At 46.3% G+C, this 26,198-nt stretch overlaps 1 protein-coding gene across 7 annotated transcripts in view; it reads right to left on the reverse strand.

Moving 5' to 3' along the window:
* dip2a (disco-interacting protein 2 homolog A) overlaps positions 1-26,198 on the reverse strand; it is a 176,110-nt gene that overhangs the window by 60,109 nt on the left and 89,803 nt on the right. For 5 of the 7 annotated variants that reach the window (XM_030343456.1, XM_030343455.1, XM_030343462.1 and 2 more), the window contains 8 exons: positions 25,615-25,734; positions 24,225-24,344; positions 19,049-19,426; positions 15,480-15,596; positions 11,806-11,925; positions 9,647-9,847; positions 8,023-8,114; positions 5,222-5,332 (listed from right to left, as the gene is read on the reverse strand). In XM_030343456.1, coding sequence (XP_030199316.1) covers positions 5,222-5,332; positions 8,023-8,114; positions 9,647-9,847; positions 11,806-11,925; positions 15,480-15,596; positions 19,049-19,426; positions 24,225-24,344; positions 25,615-25,734 — 1,259 coding nt within the window. The remainder of the gene's footprint in view (positions 1-5,221; positions 5,333-8,022; positions 8,115-9,646; positions 9,848-11,805; positions 11,926-15,479; positions 15,597-19,048; positions 19,427-24,224; positions 24,345-25,614; positions 25,735-26,198) is intronic. The other 2 variants (XM_030343457.1, XM_030343459.1) reach the window with 2 other exon arrangements.

A 26,198-nucleotide genomic window follows, 5' to 3' on the forward strand; every position in this document is an offset into this window, starting at 1 on the left:
CGTCGTGTGCAAAGTTTGGTGATTGGTCAAGAAATGTGGGAGGAGTAGCGAAAATACAGTTTAGCGGTTTTCGCGTTTTTGCGAAAAAAAAACGCAAATGGGCGTGGCCTATGCCAAAAGATGCAGCAGACTCCAGTGAATCTGTGTGTCTAACGTTTTGGACTGTGGGAGGTTCGGTGTGGGAGTTATAGCCCCAAACGCGTATTCCTTGGTATAGCGCCACCTAGTGACCGGCGTGTCTGGATTTGGCAACTGAGTAGCGGTGCCGGACCTGGATCTAGTCATGCAATTGGCGTGTCCGCACCATTTACGGTTTGGGCTGTGGTACCACTTCTAGGAGGAGGTAGTATAAAAATAATAATAATCGCTACAAAAACAATAGGGATCCAACCTGTTGGCTTGGACCCCTAACAATAGTTGAGCACTGCATTAGGGCTGGGCGATATATTGAATATATGCGATGTACCGCGTGATGTTCTCCAGGCGATGTATAAAATGCCCCTGTCGCGAACATCGAATACAAATTGGCACGTAATATGTTTCTTTTTGCCGCCGCCGGCATACTCGTTGTGTTCCCTTCTCTCGCTCTTTCCTGTGGCTCTCTGCCTCACAGACTCATATGCATTAAACACACTCACTCCCCCCGCGAGATTCTAGGATTCTACGCGCGTATGTGACGGTCGCGTGTGTGACGTCACACACGCGACCGGTGAGTGAGAACAGCGACCGGTCACTCATCTCCTACCATTGAGTGAGAACAGCGAGAGAGAGAGAAAAGATGATGGAAACTGAGGATTTGGTTTAAAAAAATAATAGTACAGGATCCGTCTTCTGGCAGTGGTTTGGCTACCGAAAGGAAGATGTGGAACAAAAAACGGTGTTATGTAAAATATGCCGCAAAACCATTGCCACGAGATCAAGCAGCACCACAAATTTATTTCACCATTTGAAATGCCACCCGCTGCAAAACGAAGAATGCCAAAAACAGCGCATGGCCCAATCTCCATCCACATCAACACACAAACAACCAGCCCAGAAGCAAATGACTTTGGCTGCGTTCTTTTCCAAAGCAGTCCCGTATGAAAAAAAAAGTCAGAAATGGAAAGAAATTACTGCCGCTGTCACACACTACATAGCCAAAGATATGGCCCCAATAAGTGTCGTTGAAAAGCCTGGTTTCAAAAACCTCGTTAAGACGCTTGACCCTAAATATGAGTTGCCTGGTCGCAAGTTTTTTGCCGAAAAAGCTCTACCAGAGATATACATATCAGAGAGAGAGAAGCTGGCCCACACGCTCACAGACATGACTTTTTACGCGTCGACCACCGATTTGTGGTCGAGCAGGACATGTGATCCTTATTTAAGTTTCAGAGTACACTACATTGCCAACTGGGAGTTGAAGAGCGCGTGCCTTCAAACAAGCTTTTTCCCGGAAGATCATACCGGCAAGATATTGGCACACGGCTTGGAGGAAGTACTGGCAGCATGGAATTTACAACAAGCCCGTCAAGTCAGCATCACCACAGATAACGGGGCCAACATCGTTAAAGCTTGTAACCTGATTGGTTGGACAAGACTGCAGTGTTTTGGCCACCGGCTGCACCTGTCAATTGGTGAGTACTGGTATCCACCTAGTGGTAGTAAAGTCATCATTTATTTTTGATTTTTTTTTATCAGCAATGTTAAAATTGACTAGCCTACTGTTAATTACAACTTTAAGAGAGCTTCAAATAGTTTTATGGATTAAAAAATGAATAAAAAAATTAATGTGATTTATGCATATTCATGTGTATATTGAAAGAAAACTATTTGAAGTTAGAGTTCATTTTAAAATCTAAATGATTTCTGTATAAAATATACAAAAGATGAAAAGATAATTATAAATTATGTTTGAAAAAATTAATTTGGTTTTGCTGAAGAATTATGGATTTCTTTACAAATATTATAACATTAAAATGTTTGTTTGATTTTAATCTCAGAGAGAAGTATGAAAGACCCCCGGATAGACCGTGCTGTCAGCCTATGCAAAAAGGTGGTGAGCAGCTTCTCTTTTAGCTGGAAAAGAAGGAGAGACCTGGCCAAAGCTCAGCAAGAGCTGAACATTCCTGAACACCAGCTGATCAGCGAGTCTCCTACCAGGTGGGGATCCAGACAAAAAATTATAGAGAGGTTGCTGGAGCAGGAGCGTGCCGTTTCCAAAATCTTGGGCTCCGACAAAAAAACAAGGCATCTTGTTCTTCATTGGCAAGACCTGGAAGTCCTTGAATCCGTTAATAGGGCTCTAAAACCCCTAGTCGAATTCACCGATACCTTATCAGTTGAAGACTATGTCACAGTGTCCTACGTCAAGCCTGTGCTCCATCTCTTTGAGTCCAGCATCTTGGCTGTTCAGGAGGATGACACTCCACTGACAAAGTCAATCAAAGTCTCCATCCTGGACAATCTGAAGGAGAAATTTGCTGACCCTGAAACAAACAAGTTGCTGGACATGGCTTCTCTCATGGATCCCAGGTTCAAAACGACATACATTGCAGAGGAAAAGATCGAGGACATCAAGCTCAGAGCCATGGCTGAGATGGAGAAAATGCTGTCTGATCAGGGTGCAGCTGAGGCCACTGTTTCACAGCCTCAAGAAGAGCCACCAAAGAGAGAATCTCAGAAGTTTTTTCAAAAAAGCTACGCCGTGCTCTGCCTCTGCCAAACCATCACAGAGAGGCCAGATACACAGAGATGTCCACCTACCTGCAGTCTGCCGCTGCTGAGAGTGAGTCCCTCCCCTGCAGTGGTGGAAGAAACATGAAGACATGTTCCCAAACCTTAAAAATCTGGCCATTAAGTATCTATGTGTGCCTGCCACCAGTTCCCCTTCGTAAAGGGTATTCAGTACCAGTGGGAACATTGTCACATGCCAGCGGGCATCTCTCAAGCCTGAAACTGTGGATAGGCTTGTGTTTTTGGCACAGAACCTGTAGCTCATTTCATATGTTGCCACACACCTGTGACATGATTGTTCTTGTCCTGTAAGTGTTTGTTTTACAGTGACATTTCTGACCTTAGCTTCTTTTCTTCACATATTATTTGACAATTCTTTGGATTTAATGTTGTAATGAACAATGCAAACAAGATGCACTTTAATTTAGTTAATTATTATTACTATTTATTTGTCAGGGGTTGCTCAATGCATTTTTTTGTTGGCTTTGAGCTCTCTTTGTGTTAACCAGTCATAAAAAACATGATGGAAAAAAGGTGCACTTTGATTTAATTTTGTATTATGATCATTATTTCTTGTCAGTGTTTTGAATGGACATTTGTTTGGCTTTGAGCTCTGTTTTTGCTCAAAAATAATTAACGGTTTGTATAAATGCTGTGTTGGAAAATCTAACTTGCTGTGATTTTCCTTTCCTTATGTGCAAGTTCTAAATTCTTCCAATAGAAAGCACTAATGAGTTAAAACAATATGTTGTTTCATGTAATCTACATGCAGACTTATGTTTCAGGAATACTCAAATTATTATAACATGTAGTAACATTATGCCAGACATGGTTGAATCGAGCATTTCTGATGTGCTCTAGAGGTGATTCAAAATATATCGAGATATATATCGTGTATCGAGATATAGTAAAAAAATATTGAGATATTCATTTTGGCCCATATCGCCCAGCCCTATGCATCCCTCACCTAATAATAATAATACTTCTACATATTTATTTTTTTTCTGAACTCGAAATTAATATTTATGGGATTAATTTACTATGATTGTTGTAGCCTTTGAGCTGGTAGCTTAATAACATCGCCTAGCTATGGATCCAAAGAAGAGTAAGATATAAAAGCTGAAAACAACATCATACAGCCCTGATATTCAGAAGCTCTGCACCGAAATTCAGAAACAAAAATCCCATTAAACTGGATGAGTGTGTTTGATTTCTCATTATAGCAAGTTGTAATTTTTCGTAGAAAGCACCCTGAGCATATATTCTCTTTTGCTCATGCAGGTCCCAAGTGTTGCTTGGAATCAATGCAACAGGACTACTTCGCACTGAACTGGAGAGTCAAAATCCAATTGTTTTCTATGATGCAATGATATTAATTTCATTTGCACAAACATGGACTGAAACTGCAGAGCTAGGCCGACTCAGTTTCAACTAAAAAAACTGTTAATGGATTTTTCCTGCTTTCCTCCCTCATGTCTTGCTAGATATAACGTCCAAAAAAAAGGTTGCTTGTTATGTAGCCTATGTTTTATTAAAAATGCATAAACTCTAATTGCCTATACAGGCTATTTAATTGCTAAAGTAGCTAAATAGCCTATCACAAAAAATATATATGCGGTCCCAGACAGCTATCCACACCACATTTCTAAACAAAAATGTCCCTTTACAAAGAAAAGGTTGCCGTCCCCTGATCTAGAGAGACAGACAGGGAGACAGACAGACAGACAGAACATCTGACAGACCGACTCGCCAACAGACAGACAGCTGTTATATATATAACTAGATCTGCTTTGCCCTCACACACACACACAACACGCATGTGATTAAGTGTGTAAATCAGCCTCGTCGTGATATTCCAAACTGAAACATTAAAACTAAAGGCTCAAAAGTGAGAGAAAGAGGAGGAGGAAGAGAGGGATGGAGAAAAATATCTCTATAATATAGACCTTAAAATATAGACCCAAGCTTTTCGAAAGCATCAGGCCTCTGATAAGAATAATTGCCAGACATCATACAACTCTGTACAGCTATGAATCTCATTAAGGACAGAATAACACATTAATATCTCCAGGCCGTGCTAGTGAGGAGGGCCAAGGCACTTCAGGTTGTTTGGACAAAAGAAGAGTTTTTTTCTTGTGTTTTTTTTTCTGAAGGGAACTTTGTCTCCTCTTTAGTGCAGGAACATGAAGAGGAAAAAGTAAGATATAATAAGAGTATCATTATGTATTTGTTTTAGTATGACTGAATTATGAGTAATACTAAGTATTAGTGTCACTAATTTGTTAGTATTACTAAGTGTAAGCATTGCCGAAGTGAAAAGCTATTGAGAGCCCTGTTCTGATCTGAATCCATCATGCAGTGACTTCATACTCCACTAGGGTTCACTGTTTCTCTGCTCAAGTTCAGTTCATCAGATCCAGATGAATTTCCCAAACATTCCTAGTACTGTATATGAGACTTGAGCAGATGCTGAAGAACAGAGAGAGCCATGGGGGATGAGATGCATTACCTTCCGAGTGAGAGGCACCTCGATGGGCACAGGCACAAGCTGGGCCAGCAGACAGCCGTAGAACGCCACCATGAACATCACCGGGTCGCTGTTCGGGAACACCAGCGCCACCTGCAGAGAGCATGCTGTTAGCCCAGCTAGCCACAACGTCCACACACAAACACACACACAGCCCACCTACAGGCTAAAACACACACACACACACACACACACACACACACACACACACACACACACACACACACACACACACACACACACACACACACACACCTACTCGGCCAAACACACACACACACACTCACACACACACACCCACCCACCCACCCACACACGCACAACAAAACACACACATAGACACACCCCAATGTCTACAATCATTGAGTTGATTATTACGGTCTGTTAGTCAGACATTCTGCAGGTCAAATTCCCTCAGCGGTCAGTGTTCTTCCACGATCGCCTAATTTCCCATTAATGTCTCATTGGTGTGTCGCAATTTGTCGAGCCCCAGACTCATTTATTTAGCTTCTTTATCATCCTTATTTCCAAACGTGTCTGAGTGTGTGAGTGTCCTAGAGTGTGTGTGTGAGTTCGAGTTCCAGTGCGAGTGTGTGAGTGTGTGTGTGTGTGGGCCTGTGTGTAACAGCATTGACTCAATGCCAAGGTGGAGCTGACGAGTGGGGTCTCATTGGGATCTAGGAGGGGGGGCAGGGGGTTCTCTAGGGGGGGGGGGGGGGTTCTCCACCGGGGGGTCAGGGGGTTCTCTAGGAGGGGAGGTTTCTCTAGAAGGGGGTCTCAGTGGGCTCTCTGGAGGGGGGTCAGGGGGTTCTCTGTATTTAAAAATGTATTTCAGGGGAAACAGTTATTTGGTGATTTTCCATCATTCGAATACCTTAGTGCTGTATTGAAATGCTCCCCCAAAGTTCTCCTATTAATTATTTACAGGCAACCCACATATTCTCTAATTTTTTCTATGACTTCAGAGAATTATTGTCTAACATCTCCACAGAATTTGACTGTCTAGTTATAACTGTCTAGTTATCAATTTTCATACTGATGATTTGAATGACAAGTGTGCAAAAAAAACTTTTACCATTTTGGACACATTTGAACTGTCTCAACATGTGAAAGAGGCTACTCATTGTAAGGGGCACACTCTAGACCTGGTTATCACAAAGGTCCTCAATGTTTCTGATCTCTCTGTGACTGATCCTTCCTTATCTGACCACCTTTGTGTTTTCTTTAACATATCGTTTATTCCCGACATACAGACAAAATCAAATACTGTCAAAAGACGGTATATCAATGAAGATTCTAATGTACTTTTTAAAAAGGCCATCTCCTTGCTACCACCTCTCAACCCATGTTCTGCTGATGATCTTGTAGAAAACTTTAATTAGAACATTTTGAAAGTCATAGATGTCATTGCACCTTATAAGGTTAAAACGATTTCTGGAAAGCAAAAGGCACCCTGGAGAAAAGCTGCTTCTGTAACAGCACAGAAAAAAGAATGCAAGAAGGTTGAACGCATCTGGCGTAAAACAAAACTTCATATTCACCATGATATCTATAAAGAGAGCCTCCGTGCCTACAATTTAGACAAAAAAGAGAAACATTTTTCTCCAATATCATTAAAACCAACACTAATAATGCAAAAACTTTATTTGCATCTGTTGACAGACTGACCAACCCCCCAAAACAAATTCCACCTGATCTCCATTCCACGCAGAAATGCAATGAGTTTGCAGCTTTTTATACTGATAAAATTGAAGGCATCAGACGCGCCATCAATATCTCCACTTCAAACAAAAATGTTGGACTACCACCCTGTTCAGGCAAAAGTAACGTGGCAAGGATGGCATGCTTTAATGTTATAGACTCTCAAAATCTTGTGGAAACTGTGACACAACTAAAGCCATCCACCTGTTGCCTTGATACTTTACCTACCAACCTCTTTAAGAATGTTTTCGACTGCCTAGCAGTAGAGATATTGCAGATAGTTAACAACTCTCTCCAGTCAGGCAATTTCCCAAAAGCTTTGAAAACTGCAGTTATTAAACCCCTTTTAAAAAAGCGGAGCCTAGATGCCTCTATTATTAACAACTACAGACCAATATCAAATCTACCCTTCATAAGTAAAATCATTGAGAAAGTTGTCCTCCAGCAACTTAATCACTTCCTGGCATACATAAGCCTACATAAGCTTTCTAGACCACTAAGATCCTCTGAGACCGATCTGTTAATTATCCCCAGAGTAAACACGAAACATGGGAAAGCAGGATTTAGTTACTATGCAACAAATAGCTTGAATAAACTCCCAGAGGATTTAAGACTTGCCCCAGCTCTGAGCACCTTTAAAACAAGACTGAAGACTTTTATGTTTGCTTTAGCTTTCTGCTAAATCTTAAATACATTGCACTTTCTAAAAAGCTTTTTTAACATGGCCTTTATTTTCTATTTTAATACTAAAATGCCTTTTTAACTTTCTATTTTACCCATTTCTTTGCATATGTTTCCTTTTACTTATCTATTATTTCATTTTATTGTATGACAATGTTTATATGTGAAGCACTTGGAGTCTGCCTTGTGTATGAAAAGTGCTATATAAATAAAGTTGCCTTGCCTTGCCTTCTCTAGGAGGGGGGGGGGTCTCGGGGGGTTCTCTAGGAGGGGGTCAGAGGGTTCTCTAGGAGGGGGGGGGGGGTCTCGGGGGGTTCTCTAGGAGGGGGTCAGAGGGTTCTCTAGAAGGGGGGGTTCTCTAGGGGGGGGGTCTCCGGGGGTTCTCTACGGGGGGGACTCACTCTGTCCCCAGGCAGCAGCAGCGGCTCATTCCTGCTGCTCAGCTTGTTCAGCAGGCTGTAGGCCAGCTTCTGACTGCGGCTCCACAGTTTACCTGCAGGAGAAACAGACGTTACCACTCCTCTGGGGTCCGGCGTCCTCCCAGGCTGCGCCAGAGCCTGGTAACCAGGAACTCAAAGAGGCAGACTTCACCTTGTTTCCTGTTTGTTATGGCCGTGTTCTACGAGAGGCTCGTTTGTGTGGCAAGACGCAGCTCTCAGAAGAGCATCTTTTCTCCAGTGCCTACAGTGCCCAGTGCTAGACAGTGTGTAAACCTTTACAGACACCCTGTCTGAGAGCCCTGGTTTCAGGACAGCATGAGGAGCTGGTTCGCCTACGAATCTGACCCCTATGAATACAGGGTCAGATTGAGCACAACAAAGTGAAAAGCCCTGTTCACTTCGATTACGCTTGTCTCATTATTAACCTATAGTCAACACTTTGAAACACCCAAACAACACTTATCTGTAATCCAATTCCCTCTACCTGAGTTGAAGTTTCAACCAGGCAAGGCTAGGGAGTTGTGTTGATACAGCCCCTCAAACAGGCCCCTCAGCCCAATCGAGCAAAAGGCAATTATTGAAAAAAGGGATGTGAAAAAGAAATGACCACAAAAGGTCAAACAATAAATCTGCCAGTGTGGAAGAAGATATTGATGTTTTGAGGCATTTCGTTAAAAACAGACAAACTCCAATCCACCATTGAGGTTTGAAATGAGCAGAACACAAGGAAAGTACTGAGACCTTAGACTGGTCGGCCTACAGAAGGGCCAGCTCCTACCGTAGGCCTGTAGGCCCAGCCCCTACCGCAGGGCCCAGCTCCTACCGTAAGCCTGTAGGCCCAGCTCCTACCGTAGGGCCGAGCTCCTACCATAGGGCCCAGCTCCTACCGTAGGGCCCAGCTCCTACCTTAGGCCCAGCTCCTACCGTAAGCCTGTAGGCCCAGCTCCTACCGTAGGGCCCAGCTCCTACCTTAGGGCCCAGCTCCTACCGTAGGGCCCAGCTCCTACCGTAGGGCCCAGCTCCTACCTTAGGCCCAGCTCCTACTGAAGGGCCATTTCCTAGCGTAGAGCCAGCTCCGATATGTGGGCCCAGCTCCTACCATAAGGAGTGAGTTGGGTCCAGGCCTACTATAGGGTCCAGTGAGGTCCACTAGAGTCCAGGTCTTACTATAGGTGAGATTGTATGGTCCAGTAGGGTCCAGTAGAGTCCAGGTCTTACCGTAGGTGAGTTTGTATGGTCCAGTAGGGTCCACGTCTTACCGTAGGTGAGATTGTATGGTCCAGTAGGGTCCAGTGGAGTCCAGGTCTTACCGTAGGTGAGTTTGTATGGTCCAGTAGGGTCCAGTAGAGTCCAGGTCTTACCGTAGGTGAGATTGTATGGTCCAGTAGGGTCCAGTAGAGTCCAGGTCTTACCGTAGGTGAGATTGTATGGTCCAGTAGGGTCCAGTAGAGTCCAGGTCTTACCGTAGGTGAGTTTGTATGGTCCAGTAGGGTCCAGTAGAGTCCAGGTCTTACCGTAGGTGAGTTTGTATGGTCCAGTAGGGTCCAGTAGGGTCCAGTAGGGTCCAGTAGGGTCCAGGTCTTACCGTAGGTGAGTGTGTAGACGGCCTTGCCCGAGTTGTCCAGTGCGGTCAAACAGGGGCTCTTGGGCTGGGTGGTCCCCCAGCGCTGGAGGGCTGCCAGCAGGGAGGGAGGCCGGTGGCCCCCCCCCCCCTCCAGAGGCTCACCCTCCAGGGGCCCCATCTGCTGGCCCTCGGGCTTGGGCTGGTGAGGGTCAGGCTGTTGGACTGGGAGGACCAGAGTTTAGATATTTAGTATTGTTGTTATCAGGAGATAATAATAATACAGTTACTTTAGTAGCTTTTAAAACGTGTGTTTACAAAGTCAACCATAAATAGACAGTTCCAAGGGGTTGTGTTCAGCAGAGGTCTGTTAAACTGCCTGTTTGTTCTAGATGAGGTCGCCGCTGTGTGTGTGTGTTCTGATTTGACGTCTCCTTGTGTTGAAACAGAAACAGATGAGACAGTGATTTTGCGGTATAGGTTTATAAAGAACTCCCTTCCCTTCCCTCTTCTTCCATCTTGTCCTGAGCCATTCTGACTCAGGGGAACCAGAAGTTCGCTTCCACTTCTACTCTGTAACCTTCTACTGATCGATCTCGATCTCAACCTCTATCTCCCTCTTTCCCTCTCTCTCTATATCAGGGGTGTCAAACTCATTTTAGCTCAGGGGCCACATGGAGGATAATCTATTCCCAAGTGGGCCGGACCGGTAAAAATATGGCATAATTATGTAAAATTAAACATGCTGTGAGCACACCAAACACAGGTTTCCCATTTACTTCTGTGAATAAAAAGGACGATGACCATTTTTCTTGGAAAACTCTGCACTCTGTGTCCACTTTTCGTCTTTTTGACAGAGACATTTTGGGGCAATGAGAGTGCCAAAGCGCATAATGTTGAAAGTATAAGGCAGAACGACAAGGTAGCTCCGGGCTAGCTGCACTACCTGTTTATACCTCCTCCCTGCTCAGCCCCGGTATAAAGTTTGCTTGCTTAACATAATTGCTATTGCGACTTCTAGTGGACACAATAAGAAGTTTCCTTCATTGAAAAATAGCAGATCATTTTACGTTACATTCCAAAGCGACTTCCTGTTACACACAATTGTCCAGTAGTTCAATGTACAAGAAATTAATCAGTGCCAGTCAATGCAATCCATGTAATGCTAGGAAGGATTTTTATAAAAAAAAATATATTTTTTTTTATATATATATATTTTTTTACAATACTGTACTTCACAAAATCATCTCGCGGGCCGGATTAAACCCGTTCGCGGGCCTGATCCGGCCCGCGGGCCGTACGTTTGACACCCCTGCTCTATATATTTCTCTTTATCCCTTTCCAATCCCTAACTATCTCCAGCCCGCCCCCCCCCCTCTGTGTGGGCCAGACACACACATGCTTCACAGAGAAGCTCATCTCCAGATCCACCTCCAGATGCATACACACACAAACACACACCTTCGGATCCGCACACAAGCACACACACACTCCTTCAGATCCACACACACACACACACACACACACACACACACACACACACACACACACACACACACACACACACACACACGCACACACACACACACACACACCTCCCTGCTACTGCAGGACAAAATGGCTTAATGGAGCGCGAATGTGCCCGCTGTTCCTGTGTGTTCTAGTGTGTAAGTGTGTTTGTGTGTGTTGGTGTGTCCTGTCGCCCCCTCCACCACACCACACCGAATGGTTCTAGCACTGCCAAGGCCAACAAAAGCCACAAAAATAAACTCCATGAACACGTTGATCCGAAACCACAAGCAAGGTCCGCCTCTTCAAGCTCATCAACCAATAAAAAGTCTATGTTCCTTACGAACAAACACTCAATATAGATACCCAACCAAAGCCTGGACGGACAATAATTGAGATAAAAAGTGATCCCCAAGCTCAAACTGAATGCACACTGTTTAATAAACGTGGGATAAGATATAAACATGGACTCATGCCCTAAAAGGGATGAATGATCTCCACAAACTGTCTAGTAGGAGTGGCTAGGTAACAGGTTAGACTCTGAGGATCATACGATCCACGCTGTGAAAGGCAGTGAAGTTCCAGGGTTTTTTTCTCCCATGTTGAATTCATGCTGCATGTATTGGTAACTGACCAATGAGGGGAGATGATGCAGATGGGGAGGAGCCTCTTACCATCCAGAAGCTCTTCGAAGTCGTCCAGGAAGAACTCCCTGAGGGGGGGTCGCTTGGGCCGCTTCAGGGTGTTGAGGAGCTGCTGGATCTTAGAGGAGACGCGGCTGTTGACCGGGACCCCTGCAGGAGGGGGGGGGGGGGGGGAGAGAGGGGGAAGAGGTGGAGAGAGGGAGGGAGGGGACATGCAGGAGGACAAGAAGACAAAAGGAGATAAAGATAAAGACATTAGATAGCAGCAGGGAGAGGGTGGGGGGGAGAGCATCAGGGAGAGGGTGGGGGAGAAAGCATCAGGGAGAGGGTGGGGGAGATAGCAGCAGGGGAGGGGGGGGTTGCAGCAGGGAGAGGGTGGGGGAGAAAGCATCAGGGAGAGGGTGGGGGAGATAGCAGCAGGGGAGGGGGGGGGTTGCAGCAGGGAGAGGGTGGGGGAGACATCAACAGGGGGGAGGGTGGGGGAGATAGCAGCAGGAGGAGGGTGGGGGAGACAGGGAGGATGGATGGCGAGACAGAGTTAAGGATAGGGAGCAGGCAGGAGCAGAGGAAGGAGGGTATACAGAGGACAGACACACAGACGAAAAGGTCAGCACGGTACCAGCTCAGCTGTCCGTCACAAAGCAGCACAATGACTCATACGGTCGTGTGGAGGTCAGAGGTCAAGGCCTGTCGCTGAGCAGCACTCTCCCTTCTAGTCACCAGGCGTGACTAGAAGGGAGAGTGGAACAAGGCGTGACCTGGGCAGCAGGAGCGCTCAGGGACAGAGGAGAGCAGGCTGCTGCCTAGCAACAGCACTGCTCCCTCCCTCTGGACCGCCCTGCAAGGGATGCACCTGTTTCTCAGCAGGAGTGGGGGGCTGCTGCTGTACTTTCTGCAGCGAGCCCCCCAGGCCAGACAGGGACCGGGGGACGGGGGGAACGCAGCCGACACACAAACCAGCAGTAAGGAGCTGGCTGACGCATCTTGGTTCAAACCCAGAACCTCTTCACGTGGATATTCAAATCAAATCAAAACACATGATGCGAGATGCAGACAGGTTTCATGTCAACGTTTCTCCCTGAAGGCACACGCCTTCTGTCCGGCCTAATGCTCCCCAAGACCCATCCTGACAGGACACATCCTCGCCTCGAACCGGACATGACACAAGAAACCCCAAGGATCGCCAGAACAGATGACATGACGAGTCCGAATGGGCTGCCTCAGCAGGGGACGGGGACAGAGAGAGTTACAACACAAGACTGAGAGAGAGAGAGAGAGAGAGAGAGAGAGAGAGAGAGAGAGAGAGAGAGAGAGAGAGAGAGAGAGAGAGAGAAGAGAGGAGAAGAGAGAGGAGAGAGAGAGAGAGAGAGAGAGAGAGAGACAGACAGAGCGAGACAAAGAGAGCGAGACAGAGAGAGAGAGAGACAGAGAGACAGAGAGAGAGAGAGAGGGTGAGAGTCACAGTGACAGCGAGAGAGCCAGAACGTAAGAGATTGAAGGAGCGAGGATAGGGGAGGGAGATATGGAGAGGGGAGATGAGAGAAGCAGAAGAGCCATTAAGTCACACTTTCCCTCCATGTGGGACTGTCTATTTGTGGACTGAAGCTCTCCATCCTTTGGACATTTGTTTCCACTAAATGAGCTCATGGCTAATTTAATGTGTGCGTGTGTGTCCTTGTGTGTGCGTGTATGTGCTTGTGTCTGTGCTTGCCCATGTGTTTGTGTGTGTGCGTGCACGTGCGTGTGGTGTCTCAGACGTTCCAGACAGCCAGAACCAGACTATGGTCCCAGCTGCAGGCTGCTGTGTTGTGGTGTTCGGACTAAGAACCCCTCCCTATCCTCCAGTCGCCGCTGAGAAGGGGCGTCTGGAGGCCAGGTCAGCCCCTCTGGATCTGCTACAAAGCCCCAGACACAGGGGACCTACACTGCGGCACTCTGGGCCATCGACACGCAGAGGGGTACCGCGGGAGAGATTTAACTCCCATCTCTGCTCCACAATGTGGCTCAACAGCCCCACCTAGGGCCCCACACTAGATGACACGCAGAACCACACAAATCTAACTCTTGACCTGTGGTCCACTTTGTGAACAGGCTACAGGACGGCTCCACTGATGTGTGGGCATCTCTAGCCAGATCAGCGGCCTGCGTGGGTGCTGCTAACACAATATTCATATTATGTCCACTGAATTTACACAAAAAAAGATTTCCTTGTATACCTTCGACTAAGACTATCGATGCAGTTCCCATCTCAGACTGAATGGTGCCTACAGGACCTCTGGTATTTCTCACGGAGAATTTCATACATCTCCTTTAGTTCAGTGCTCAGTGCTCTCAGGGAAATGCTTCACACAGAGAGTCGCTACAGGGCGCTAGAAAAGGATTCCATCAGGAAGGAGTCGCAGCATCAATACACAACGGCCAAACCCTGTCAAACAGCTGGGGCGCACTAGACAACATTCTGGTCGCTTTGGACACAAACACGCAGACAGAAGCATGAACAAACGCGACACACACACACCAACGAGCAAACACACGCTAAGGAATCAGAGATGGTAGAAACACAGAATTACACAAACGCGCACACACACACACACCGAACACACATACAAACCGAACACACACACACACGCACACCAAACACACAAACACCACTCACACACACACACACACACACACACACACACACACACACACACACACACACACACACACACACACACACACACACACACACACCGAACTCTCAAACACACACATGCTTTGACAGGTCCTCCTCCTCTGTGTTGTGTGTTTATGATGGGATGTGTTTGGAGGAATACAATAAAATCAATTGCATAACGTTTGTTTGTTCAAATAGCTCCTGGAATGTTATTCAGAGGCAAGGGGATAAGACATGACTAAGAGTCGAAGCTGGGTGACATAAAGTGTCTTTCCAAATCCCACGGTGTTGAAGTGCTTCGGGGCTGAGGTGAAGCCACCCCTCTGATGGGTCAGGATACAGCCAGTGGATACATGACCACACCGAAATGGATCCAGCCACAGCCCTGATATAGTTTTAAGAGACTGGCAGCATAAGAACACATCAGGAACGGCCAAACCAACGGCTTTGATTGGACCCAAGAGGCTTTCTAAATAGAAGGAGCCTTTGTAGCATGCTGAGCTCTGTGCTGTGGCCTAGATAACTTCTGTTGGAGGATGGCTGGTTGATACCGGACACAGAAAATGGAATGCAACCAGGGATACACTCAGGTAGAACATCACATCACCAGAGGAGGGTGAATTTAAACTAAAAATAAAACACCAGTACAAACTCACTGTTGTTAAGGATATCAACATTCGGTGAGAGACAGATCGCCACGGAGTCATCACCATTCAGATGTTAAACAAAAAACCCTTTTCACAGAGCTATCATCCCAGTGTAGACACAGTGTCACTCATAATATTAGATTTGGGTCTGCTGCTGTTGTGTACCGGGGGAGGACAGCAGACCTATTCCCACTAGTCTACTGCCAGCCCCGGGGCACACGGAGCAGACCCTTGATGAATGCTATAAGCCACACCTGTGTTCATTCTACAATCAGGGTAATGTCGACAAGGGCTCCATAAATCTAGACCCGTAGGAGTAGCCCTCGCACTCTAGCACAATGTCTACCATAACCAAACAGGAGGAGGAACACAGTGTTTGTGTGAGGAGATAAACTCACCATCTGCCGTTTCCATGACACCAGCGTGGTGGTGATGTCCCTGGGGAGCGGCCCTCATGGAGCCCCCCTGGGAGCGCTCCGACAGCCCTGTCACGTCGGGGGGGACCCAGTGGTTATCTGGGGGTTTGGTGGCAGTGTCGGGGGAAGGTTGGGGGAACAAAGGTCAAACGCCTGATGTTGTTGGTCGGTTCAGTCATATCAGGTCTGTGAGCAGAAGAGAGCTCAGATCGCCCTTTTCTCTCTACCTGTGTGGTATGGTCGTGTTGCAGCTAACAGCAAACACAAACTCGGCCGGCACTAGCAAACGTTTCCTGGGGGGTAGACAAACTAAAACAGCCGAGTCCCCCCCAGTCCGCTGTGTGTACTCGAGGGCGGCCTAGGAGTCAATGGGCCTGGGAGTTCATTGCATTACTTTATACTGTAGTATAAAGTCCGCCGGGGCAGAGTGAGAGGTGCCGTATGCGTGGAGTGTGTGTTGGTATGGAATCCAGCCGTCCCTTCTGGACCGCTCGCCCTCCAGAAGGGACGGCACGGGGCCTCCTGATAGGTCAACACTCAAGAGACCGCCTGCTAGAGTACACACACACACACACACGCACACACACAAACACACAAACACACACACAGGAGCACATACGTGCACGGCCAGAGATGACGATACACACACACACACACACAGAGAGCAATGATGGAACAACAACACACACACACACACACACACACACACACACACACACACACACACACACACACACACACACACACACACACACACACACACACACACACACACACACACACACACACACGCTACTGAAGGCAGTTGAATCCAGTGAAACCCTTCAGGCTGTCTGGGACATGTTGAGCGAGGAGCATCGGTGACGAGACCTCACTAAACGCGGCTAAACAAAGCCATCAGACATGCAATTGTCTGATTAGAATTGAAACGCTGAAGCACTCTTTTCCTTTGTCTGGCCGAGTGTGGCAGCCTCCGCCAGGCCCAGAGAGAGATAAGACGCTGATTGGCAGACACAGGCACACACTCTCTCACACAGAGACACACACACACACACAAAGACCCACACATTTTCTCACACAGACACACACATTCTTACAAACTCACACAAACACAAACTCTCAAAAAGAAACACACACACACACACAAAAACACACACACACACGCACACAAACACACGCTGCAGATACATTGCTCTAAAAAGTGCTTAAGTCTGCACTCTAAACCTTAGAAAAACTAGCAGAGTGAAAGCTCCTATCTGGCTGCTTCTGCTGCACTCATCCCAGACAGTATAGTCTGGATTTGTCAGGTCTTGCCCAGAGCTCTGAGGGAGTCTATTAGGTCTCCAGTCCCACACGGCAAACCACAGAGGGACTGGTCCGGTCTCAGCGGGAGGTCAAAGGTCAGAGGGTGCCTGGCTCCGCCCACCAACGTACTTCCGCTCAATTTTCATTTCACTTCAGTACTACGTCTGGGTTTGAGGTATACTCGCGGGTTTTCTCCGGCAAAATTCTGCCGGTCCAATCACCGAACAGAGGGAGTGGCTGAGAACAATGACGTTGAGGGCGTGCGCTAGTTTGAGTTGTAGTCAAACATTAGCGATTGGTTATGGCAGATCCAGAGTGGCACTGGGCAGATCCAATAGTTTGAAACTCCAACAGACACCCGCCTTCAATGAAGTTAACGTTTGTCAATGGAGAGAGGCCAGACTCTCTGTGCAAATTAAATGAAGTACGAGAGTCTGGTAGGACCAGAATACCAGAATGCCACATTTAAGTAAAATACGGCGGCTTCATCAGTTGCACCTCATCTTGATTTAGCAGCTGGTAATTATTATGAACCTCCTTCACCCATTCAACAAGGCCTAAAGTCAGACCACAGCAGTCCAGTAACGATATTCTACTTGCTCGCCGCTGCCCATTCACCGAGGCTATATCAGTGTTTAATCCATGATCTATTCAGTAGCACACCGTCTCCCTTTAATTCTCACACAGTAGCATATGGATCCCGCCTTTTATGATGTGGTCAATGTGAATGTGATGTACGTTATCTTGGCCTTTATCTGTTCTTCTTGATGTTCATTGTGGCTGTTTCACGAATAGGCGATATTCCTTTAGCTAATAAATCTATTCCCACGATTAATGAAGAACGTTTTGTTCAAATGAATGCCATCTTGTTTTACTAGGCTACGGGCAAATACTTAAGACAGATAATTTGGTAATAAGCTTGATCTGTATGAGACTGGGGTGTATTTAACGGTCTGTGGATGAGAATAGTACTGGGGTGTATGTAACGGTCACTGGATGAGACTAGTACTGGCGTGTGTGTAACGGTCACTGGATGAGGCTAGTACTGGCGTGTGTGTAACGGTCTCTGGATGAGACTAGTACTGGCGTGCGTGTAACGGTCTCTGGATGAGACTAGTACTGGGGTGTGTGTAACGGACTCTGGATGAGACTATTACTGGGGTGTATGAGACTAGTACTGGGGTGTATGTAACGGTCTAAGGGGTCTGGATCAGACGAGTACTGGGTTGTATGTAACAGTCTCTGTATGAAACAAGTACTGGGGTGTATTTAACGGTCTGCGGGTCTGGATGCCAGTAGCCTAGTGGAACAAATTAAATCAATACAGACGATTGTGGAAGAGAAGAGAGCATTTTGTTCCCATGAATGCAGTCTCTGCATTCATGGGAACAAAATCCACAATCGTCTGTATTGATTTCAATTGTTGAATTAATAAATATTGTCTATTGGCTAAACCCATACTGAACATCAAGGAGAATAGATGTTGGCCGACAATATCAAACATTTGATACAGATTGAACACGGCCGTAAAAGATGGAGAAATGGATCTCACTTTCTGACAACTGAAGGGAGACAGAACATGGTGAAAGTGTAGTAAATGCTTCGCCTATCGTGGTGATCAGAGTATAGTGAAGGCTTAACCTATCATGGTGAAGGTGTAGTAAATGCTTAGCCTACTGCTTGTCTCTGATAGAACACGGGTTAACCATCCCATAAATGATGGTTATGGTGAATTGATCGCGAAGAAGTTAACAATCCTGAATGGACTGCTTTGGTCTCACGTTGGATATCAGTGATAAGGTGAAAAGGTGCAGAACTACTGGTTGTAAGATCAAGGGGAGGAGCTAATTTTACCAACGAAGACACTGCATTTCACCCTCTTATAAAAAAAGAGTTAAATAGTGCGTAAAAAAACGTTACAAAGCTGGCTCTTTCAATGTGGCATTTTGAGATCCCAAATGCTAAACTTTACGTCACTTTGAATCAACAGACGTCCACAATGAGGTGTAGATGTGTCCCTTTTGGCCTTCTATCACACTAACAGAAACCACGTTAAGAAATGAACACACTGATCGCCTCCCTTTGTCACAGATCAAATCAAACACACTAAAGAGTTGGCAGTCTGTATGGGACAACCCGGGACAATTGGTCTGTGTGTTCGTACGCATTCGTTACCATGGAGACTCAAGTACTGTGCTGCATGTGTGTCTGGATCCTGGGTGCGTGTGTCCTGTGGGGTCACTGACCTAGCTGGGTGTGGGCCATGAGGTCGGCCAGGGCGTTGGCGTTGAGCACGTGCCCGCCGCCACTGCTGTGGTTGGCGGTGACGGAGGTGTTGTTGGAGGTGACGGCGGTGTTGTTGGTGGTGTTGTTGGCGGTGAGGGCGGTGTTGTTGGCGGGGATGGTGGAGGTGTTGCCGGTGGTGTTGCTGTTGGCCCCCCGTCCCCCGGGGTGGGATGAGGTGGAGGAGGCGGAGGATGAGGTGGTGGAGGAGGAGCCCTGGATGACGCGGTTGAACCAGTGCTCCGCCCCGGGGTGGGCGAGGCCCGGGAACGGGGCGGTGGCCGTGGTCAGGCGGCCCTGTCGCCGTAGCGACCCCTCGTCCTCCGAAGCCGATGATGTGTCTGTGTTAAGGTGGAGAGAGAGGGGGGACCGTGTCACTAACAGCACACACACACACACACACACACACACACACACACACACACACACACACACACACACACACACACACACACACACACACACACACACACACACACGCAGTTTACAGGCAATGCTGTCCCATACCATGGCTATGTGGTTGAACATTAAAGGACAGTACAGGTCTGGGGATCAAACCATCATAACCATCTCTCCCAGCTGCACTGGTACATCCATCACCAGTATGACTTGTCTAAATCATTGGTTCTGCTCAGAGCATTTTGCCTTAACAAGCCTCGGATGTAAATAACAAGAGTAAAGCACTTGGGTCTTTGAGGTGAGGCCTTTAAGTACTTGGTGGTGAAGTCATATTGTCCACACAGTCAGAAGTGACAGGTTCACATTGACTCCTAAAGACCAGAGTGCTGTATCGCTCTTGGTGTTTGTATTCTTGGCAGCTCACCCTAAATGCTTTTCAGCAGAATCAGAACCAGGAAGTCATGTTGACTGGGGGTTCTGGTAACGGATGTTTGAGTGAAGCCAGGAGGGAGGGGTACGACGGTTTGATCATTCAGACCTGGAGGGTCTTTAAGATAAGACAGCACTTTAAACATTGCAGATGGGAGATCGGGGATGCATGACAAGCATGTAACCCAGCGGTCTTACATGTTTGGGATGGAAACCACAGCAATGCTTTGTTGTGATTTCTTTATGGAGCTTATATACACACAGGAGCGTTACATATAAGTAGGAAGCAGAGGGGGAGGATGGAGGCGTGGTGTTGGTTTGAAAGGAGGGTGGTCTGATGTCCCCAGCATGGCTCGGTTGGTCTGGTGCATTCACACCAGGGAAAGGGAAGGTGTGTACTGATGAAAGTACTGGACTGAACGTGTGAGTGGCGAGTCAGGGATCAGTCAGGCCTTACTGTCAGCCCTAGGCTCTGGATCCCAGAAACATGTCTACACCGAGGATAAGACATAAGGTTCATGTGATTGTGTATCTAGTTCATCTTCACTGCCTCCTGTATGGGACAATAGTGAAAAAAAAGCTATTATGGAATGCGATTGAATTCCCAGTGACAGGTCATTAAGCAGCAGGTTGAGGTCAGACACCTAGGCACGCCTACAGGTAGACTGCGTAGACATTGGGAATGGAACCAGGAACAACACCCGCGCCACAGCACCATTAGCTTCAATAATGAGCGAGCACAAGTAAACAGACTAGACATCAGTGGTCTGTATCAATAATGAGCCAGCACAGGTACATAGACTCTAAACATCATTGGTTTGTATCAATAATGACCCAGCACAGGTAAATAGACTAGACATCAGTGGTCTGTATCAATAATGAAGCAGCACAGGTAAATAGACTCTAGACATCAGTGGTCTGTATCAATAATGAAGCAGCACAGGTAAATAGACTCTAGACATCAGTGGTCTGTATCAATAATGAGCCAGCACAGGTAAATAGACTCTAGACATCAGTGGTCTGTATCAATAATGAAGCAGCACAGGTAAATAGACTAGACATCAGTGGTCTGTATCAATAATGAAGCAGCACAGGTAAATAGACTCTAGACATCAGTGGTCTGTATCAATAATGAAGCAGCACAGGTAAATAGACTCTAGACATCAGTGCTCTGTATCAATAATGAGCGAGCACAAGTAAACAGACTAGACATCAGTGGTCTGTATCAATAATGAGCCAGCACAGGTACATAGACTCTAAACATCATTGGTTTGTATCAATAATGACCCAGCACAGGTAAATAGACTAGACATCAGTGGTCTGTATCAATAATGAAGCAGCACAGGTAAATAGACTCTAGACATCAGTGGTCTGTATCAATAATGAAGCAGCACAGGTAAATAGACTCTAGACATCAGTGCTCTGTATCAATAATGAGCCAGCACAGGTAAATAGACTCTAGACATGAGTGGTCTGTATCAATAATGAGCCAGCACAGGTAAATAGACTCTAGACATCAGTGGTCTGTATCAATAATGAGCCAGCACAGGTAAATAGACTCTAGACATCAGTGGTCTGTATCAATAATGAGCCAGCACAGGTAAATAGACTCTAGACATCAGTGCTCTGTATCAATAATGAGCCAGCACAGGTAAATAGACTCTAGAACAGGGATGGGCAAATGGCCCCTGTCGCTCAGTGCGGCCCGCAGATAACTTAAAATGTAATTGAAAGTTTATTAAAAAAAAAAAAATGATGGTGTGTTTTTACAGAAACCTCGATCAAGAAAACCATACCTTTCCGTCAAGATGAGAACCAGAATATCTGTTTATAGAATTCAAAGCCAAACCCATGTGTCTAGTTTGCTTAAAAAACTATATCAGAAAGATTTAAACTTGGGTCGCCACTACAACTACTATAACTGCAATGAATATGATGCAGTTTTAAGTTGTTGCACTTAAAGTTGGGCAACTGTTTTTCAGTTTTGTGCCATCCTTGAATGATGACGTATGTGAGCCCTTTGCACTGAAAAAAATACAAATCACTCATGTGGCATGTTTGGCATGTTTAAAACAAACTTTTTGTATTTGTCGTTTAACAAGAGTAAAGACATTTAGAAAATGCATTTGAGCATGGAAAATATGAATTGAATGCATGTTGGTTCAATTAACAAAGAGACATATATATACACAAATATGTTGTTCTTATTTAGAATTATTTTGTAGCTTGTCTCATATCCGATTATTTGAAGTGCGCGGTCATATGGCCAGCACAGGTGAATAGTTGTCTGACATTGTTGGTTTACATCAATCTTTTCCATTATGGATTGTGATTGTGAAACACACCCTGGATATTCAATCTCCCGCAGCAGCAGAAACTAACTTTAGTCTGTTTTCACCTTAGATTCTAGGCAGGGGCATCAATTAAAAAAGGAATGCATTCAACCTTATCTGCAAGGCGCCAACAATCGGCTGTGGCTCCTCACAGAATGATTGATTTTGTAAATGCCTTATCTGAGGAGAGCCCAAATCAAGGGATGAAGTGAGAAAGAAAACACTGCAGGAAAGAATAGAGGTGAACATCACCACTCATCAACCACATCCCACTGAATAAACCAGCTCTCAGTGTTCATTCTGCTAAACAAAACTGACCAGAGTGAACACCCTTTCATGGAGTCAGATGTGAGGGACCCGATGGCCAGGGGGCTGTTCTGCCTTTCTGAAGGGGCCATAGCCTTCATTTAGATGGATGAGCCACGGGTTGGTGAAACGTCTAAACTCTGAATTAAACCATCTTGTTGTGGTTTTTGGTGGACTATGAAGGGCAAATTCATTAGAAATAAGGTTGTGGGAGAGCATCAATGTGTTGACAGCTGACCTCTGTGAATGTCTGTGTGTGTGTGTGTGTGTGTGTGTGTGTGTGTGTGTGTGTGTGTGTGTGTGTGTGTGTGTGTGTGTGTGTGTGTGTGTGTGTGTGTGTGTGTGTGTGTGTGTGTCTGTGTGTTTGTGATGAACCTGAATGAATGTGATGAACCTGTACATTCTAATTCCATTTGCCTTTTAAATCGGATACATGACACAGAATCAATACGTTTATTCAAAAGCTCGAGACGGCAATCCAAAGGAGATTAGACTCCAGTTCCACACAAAATGCACCTCCATGCTTAGCATACACTATTAGTTTGTGGTCACTTGTTTACTGCTTCTTTTGCACATTGCAACCACTTTGGATCGGAAAAAAGAAGGGAAGAAACAATATAGAAACAGGATCAAATAACAGACCAACCACAGGCAGAACTGCGCTGTTTTGCTGAATATGAGATAAACTAGATACAAGAGTTCTTGCAAAGAATTGATATAACCTTGAAACCAACAAGCAAAGCAAACAACCACAACATACATGTCCTCCATATCAGGGCAACGTGTCAGCCCTAGCTCTCTGCCCTGCCCTAGCTCTCTGCCGTGCTAGCTCTCTGCCCCCGCGCTCGCTCTCTGCCGTGCTATGTCTCTGCCGTGCTATGTCTCTGCCCCCGCGCTAGCTCTCTGCCCCCGCCCTAGCTCTCTGCTAGGGCCCTAGCTCTCTGCCGCGCTCGCTAGCTCCCAGTGCTAGCTCTCTGCCCCCGCAAGGCTTTCCACGCAGGCGCTAGCTCTCTGTCGCGGCGCTAGCTCTCTGCCCCAGCGCTAGCTCCCAGTGTTAGCTGTCTACCCCGGCATTAGCTCTCTGCCCCTGCTCACCACATAGCAACGAGGGATCGTTCTGACACAATGCTTGCCCTCAGGCAGCCTTGGAAACACGCGTAGGAGGATGACAGCACCCACTAGAAAATGGCCCAAAAGGCTGACGTCTTTGATATGACAGGTCAGGAATGTGATGAGACCTCCCACAGGGCATTGGGGAGTAGGCTGGGAACCCGGTGGGAGATCCCCAGACAGACAGACAGACAGACACATTGATCTACTGGAATGCCATATCCTGGACAGACACAAAGGGCTCCAGACTTCCTCCTACCACACGCTGGGACGCATGGAAGAGCACACGGCCTGCGTGTGCATTTTTATCTATGTGTGTGTGTGTGCCATGTGCATGGCATGCACATGCGTTTGCGTCCACATGTGTGTTTGTGCGTGGTCACTCTTCGTGTGAAAGCACGTGACACAATGGAACCAGCCCACAGTCATTTTACTCACTTAACATTTGCTGTCACTTTCTATAATGTGTTTTAATCAACATGTTTTGGAAGCCAGACAGAATAAATATAATTGAATGGGCCTTCGGTTGGTCTTGTTCCACCACAGAGGGGAGGGCTCTCACCTGGGGGGGTGCATGCCTCGACGGAGGACTGAACTAGCACCGAGCGTCTCTTGGAGGGCATGGGCATCTTCCTCTCTTTGTACTTGGCCAAGGCCGCTTGGACGGCTTCTGTGTGCAGGTCTACCAGGAGGAGCAGGAGGAGAGAAAGGAAGAAGGAAACGTTAGAGAAGACATCTGGTGCTTATCACACAGAATAATCACAGTGAAACAGTAGAGCCGATGTCAAAACATAAAACCCTTTTGATGATCAGGCGGTCTTTCAGTTATCACTCACCGCACATCGAAGGTTTCATTTGAAATGATTGCTGGTGATGAAATGATTATTAGTTATAGTTGTACGAGGACTGATCGTGTTGTAGAGCCAGACTCATCCTATATCGAAGCACTCAGATCAGGACAGCGTTGCGTGTGTAGTGCTGTTCCCTGATAAACTACTCAGATCAGGACCACGTTGTGGTGTGTAGTGCTGTTCCCTTATAAACTACTCATATCAGGACAACATTGTTGTGTGTAGTGCTGTTCCTGCTGTTCCCCTGATAAACTACTCAGATCAGGACAACGTTGTGGACTGTAGTGCGGTTCCTTCTGTTCCCTGATAAACTACTCAGATCAGGACAACATTGTGCTGTGAAGTGCTGTTCCTTCTGTTCCCTTATAAACTACTCAGATCAGGACTACGTTGTGCTGTGTAGTGCTGTTCCCTGATAAACTACTCAGATCAGGACAATGTTGTGGTGTGTAGTGCTGTTTCCTGATAAACTACTCCAATCAGGACAACGTTGTGATGTGTAGTGCTGTTTCCTGATAAACTACTCAGATCAGGACAAAGTTGTGGTGTGTAGGGGTGTTCCTGCTGTTCCCTGATAAGCTACTCAGATCAGGACCACGTTGCGTTGTGTAGTCCTGTTCCTTGATAAACTACTCAGATCAGGACCAAGTTGTGGTGTGTAGTGCTGTTCCTTCTGTTCCCTGATAAACTACTCAGATCAGGACCACATAGTGGTGTGTAGTGCTGTTCTATGATAAACTACTCAGATCAGGACAACGTTGTGGTATGTATTGCTGTTCCAAGATAAACTACTCAGATCAGGACAACATTTAGCTGTGAAGTGCTGTTCCTTTTGTTTCCTTATGAACTACTCAGATCAGGACAACGTTGTGGTATGTATTGCTGTTCCAAGATAAACTACTCAGATCAGGACAACGATGTGGTGTGTAGTGCTGTTCCTGCTGTTCCCTGATAACCTACTCAGATCAGGACAACGTTGTGGTGTGTAGTGCTGTTCCCTGATAAACTACTCAGATCAGGACAACGCTGTGGTGTGTATTGCTGTTCCATGATAAACTACTCAGATCAGGACAACGTTGTGGTGTGTTGTGCTGTTCCTACCTGACCTGAAGCGCTCATCCCTGGCATTGGTGGCCCGGGACTTGGGGTTTTTGTTTCCAGGGAGGGGGGCCTGCGCAGAGACCTGGATCCGGTGGTCCCGCTGCAGGGAAGGGTCTACACCTGCACACAAACCAGGGCCACAAACCAGGAAGACAGCAGGACCGTCAGCATTGGGCCTGGATAGACTAGTTAGTCATTTATCAGATTATTTAGCCATTTATCTGCTTAGTAATTATCAGACTATTGAGTCGTTTATCAAACATTTTAGCCATGAATCTGATTATTTAGTATCCCACGATCTAACCATTAATCAGATCATTATGTAATTTTTCTGACTGCTAGCCATTCATCAACTATTTGATCATGTATCAGACTATTATTTAGTCATAAATCAGACGATTCAGCCCCTATCAGATGATTCAGCAATCATCAGACGATTCAGCCATTATCAGACGATTCAGACATCATCAAACAATTCAGACATTATCAGACAATTCAGCCCCTTTTCTGAGGAGTCAGACATTTTCAGATGATTCAGCCCTTTATCAGACACTATTGTCCAAAGGGAAACCCCCAAACTGAGG

Source organism: Gadus morhua, chromosome 20, assembly GCF_902167405.1.
Source record: "Gadus morhua chromosome 20, gadMor3.0, whole genome shotgun sequence".
In the NCBI taxonomy this organism is placed as follows: domain Eukaryota; kingdom Metazoa; phylum Chordata; class Actinopteri; order Gadiformes; family Gadidae; genus Gadus; species Gadus morhua.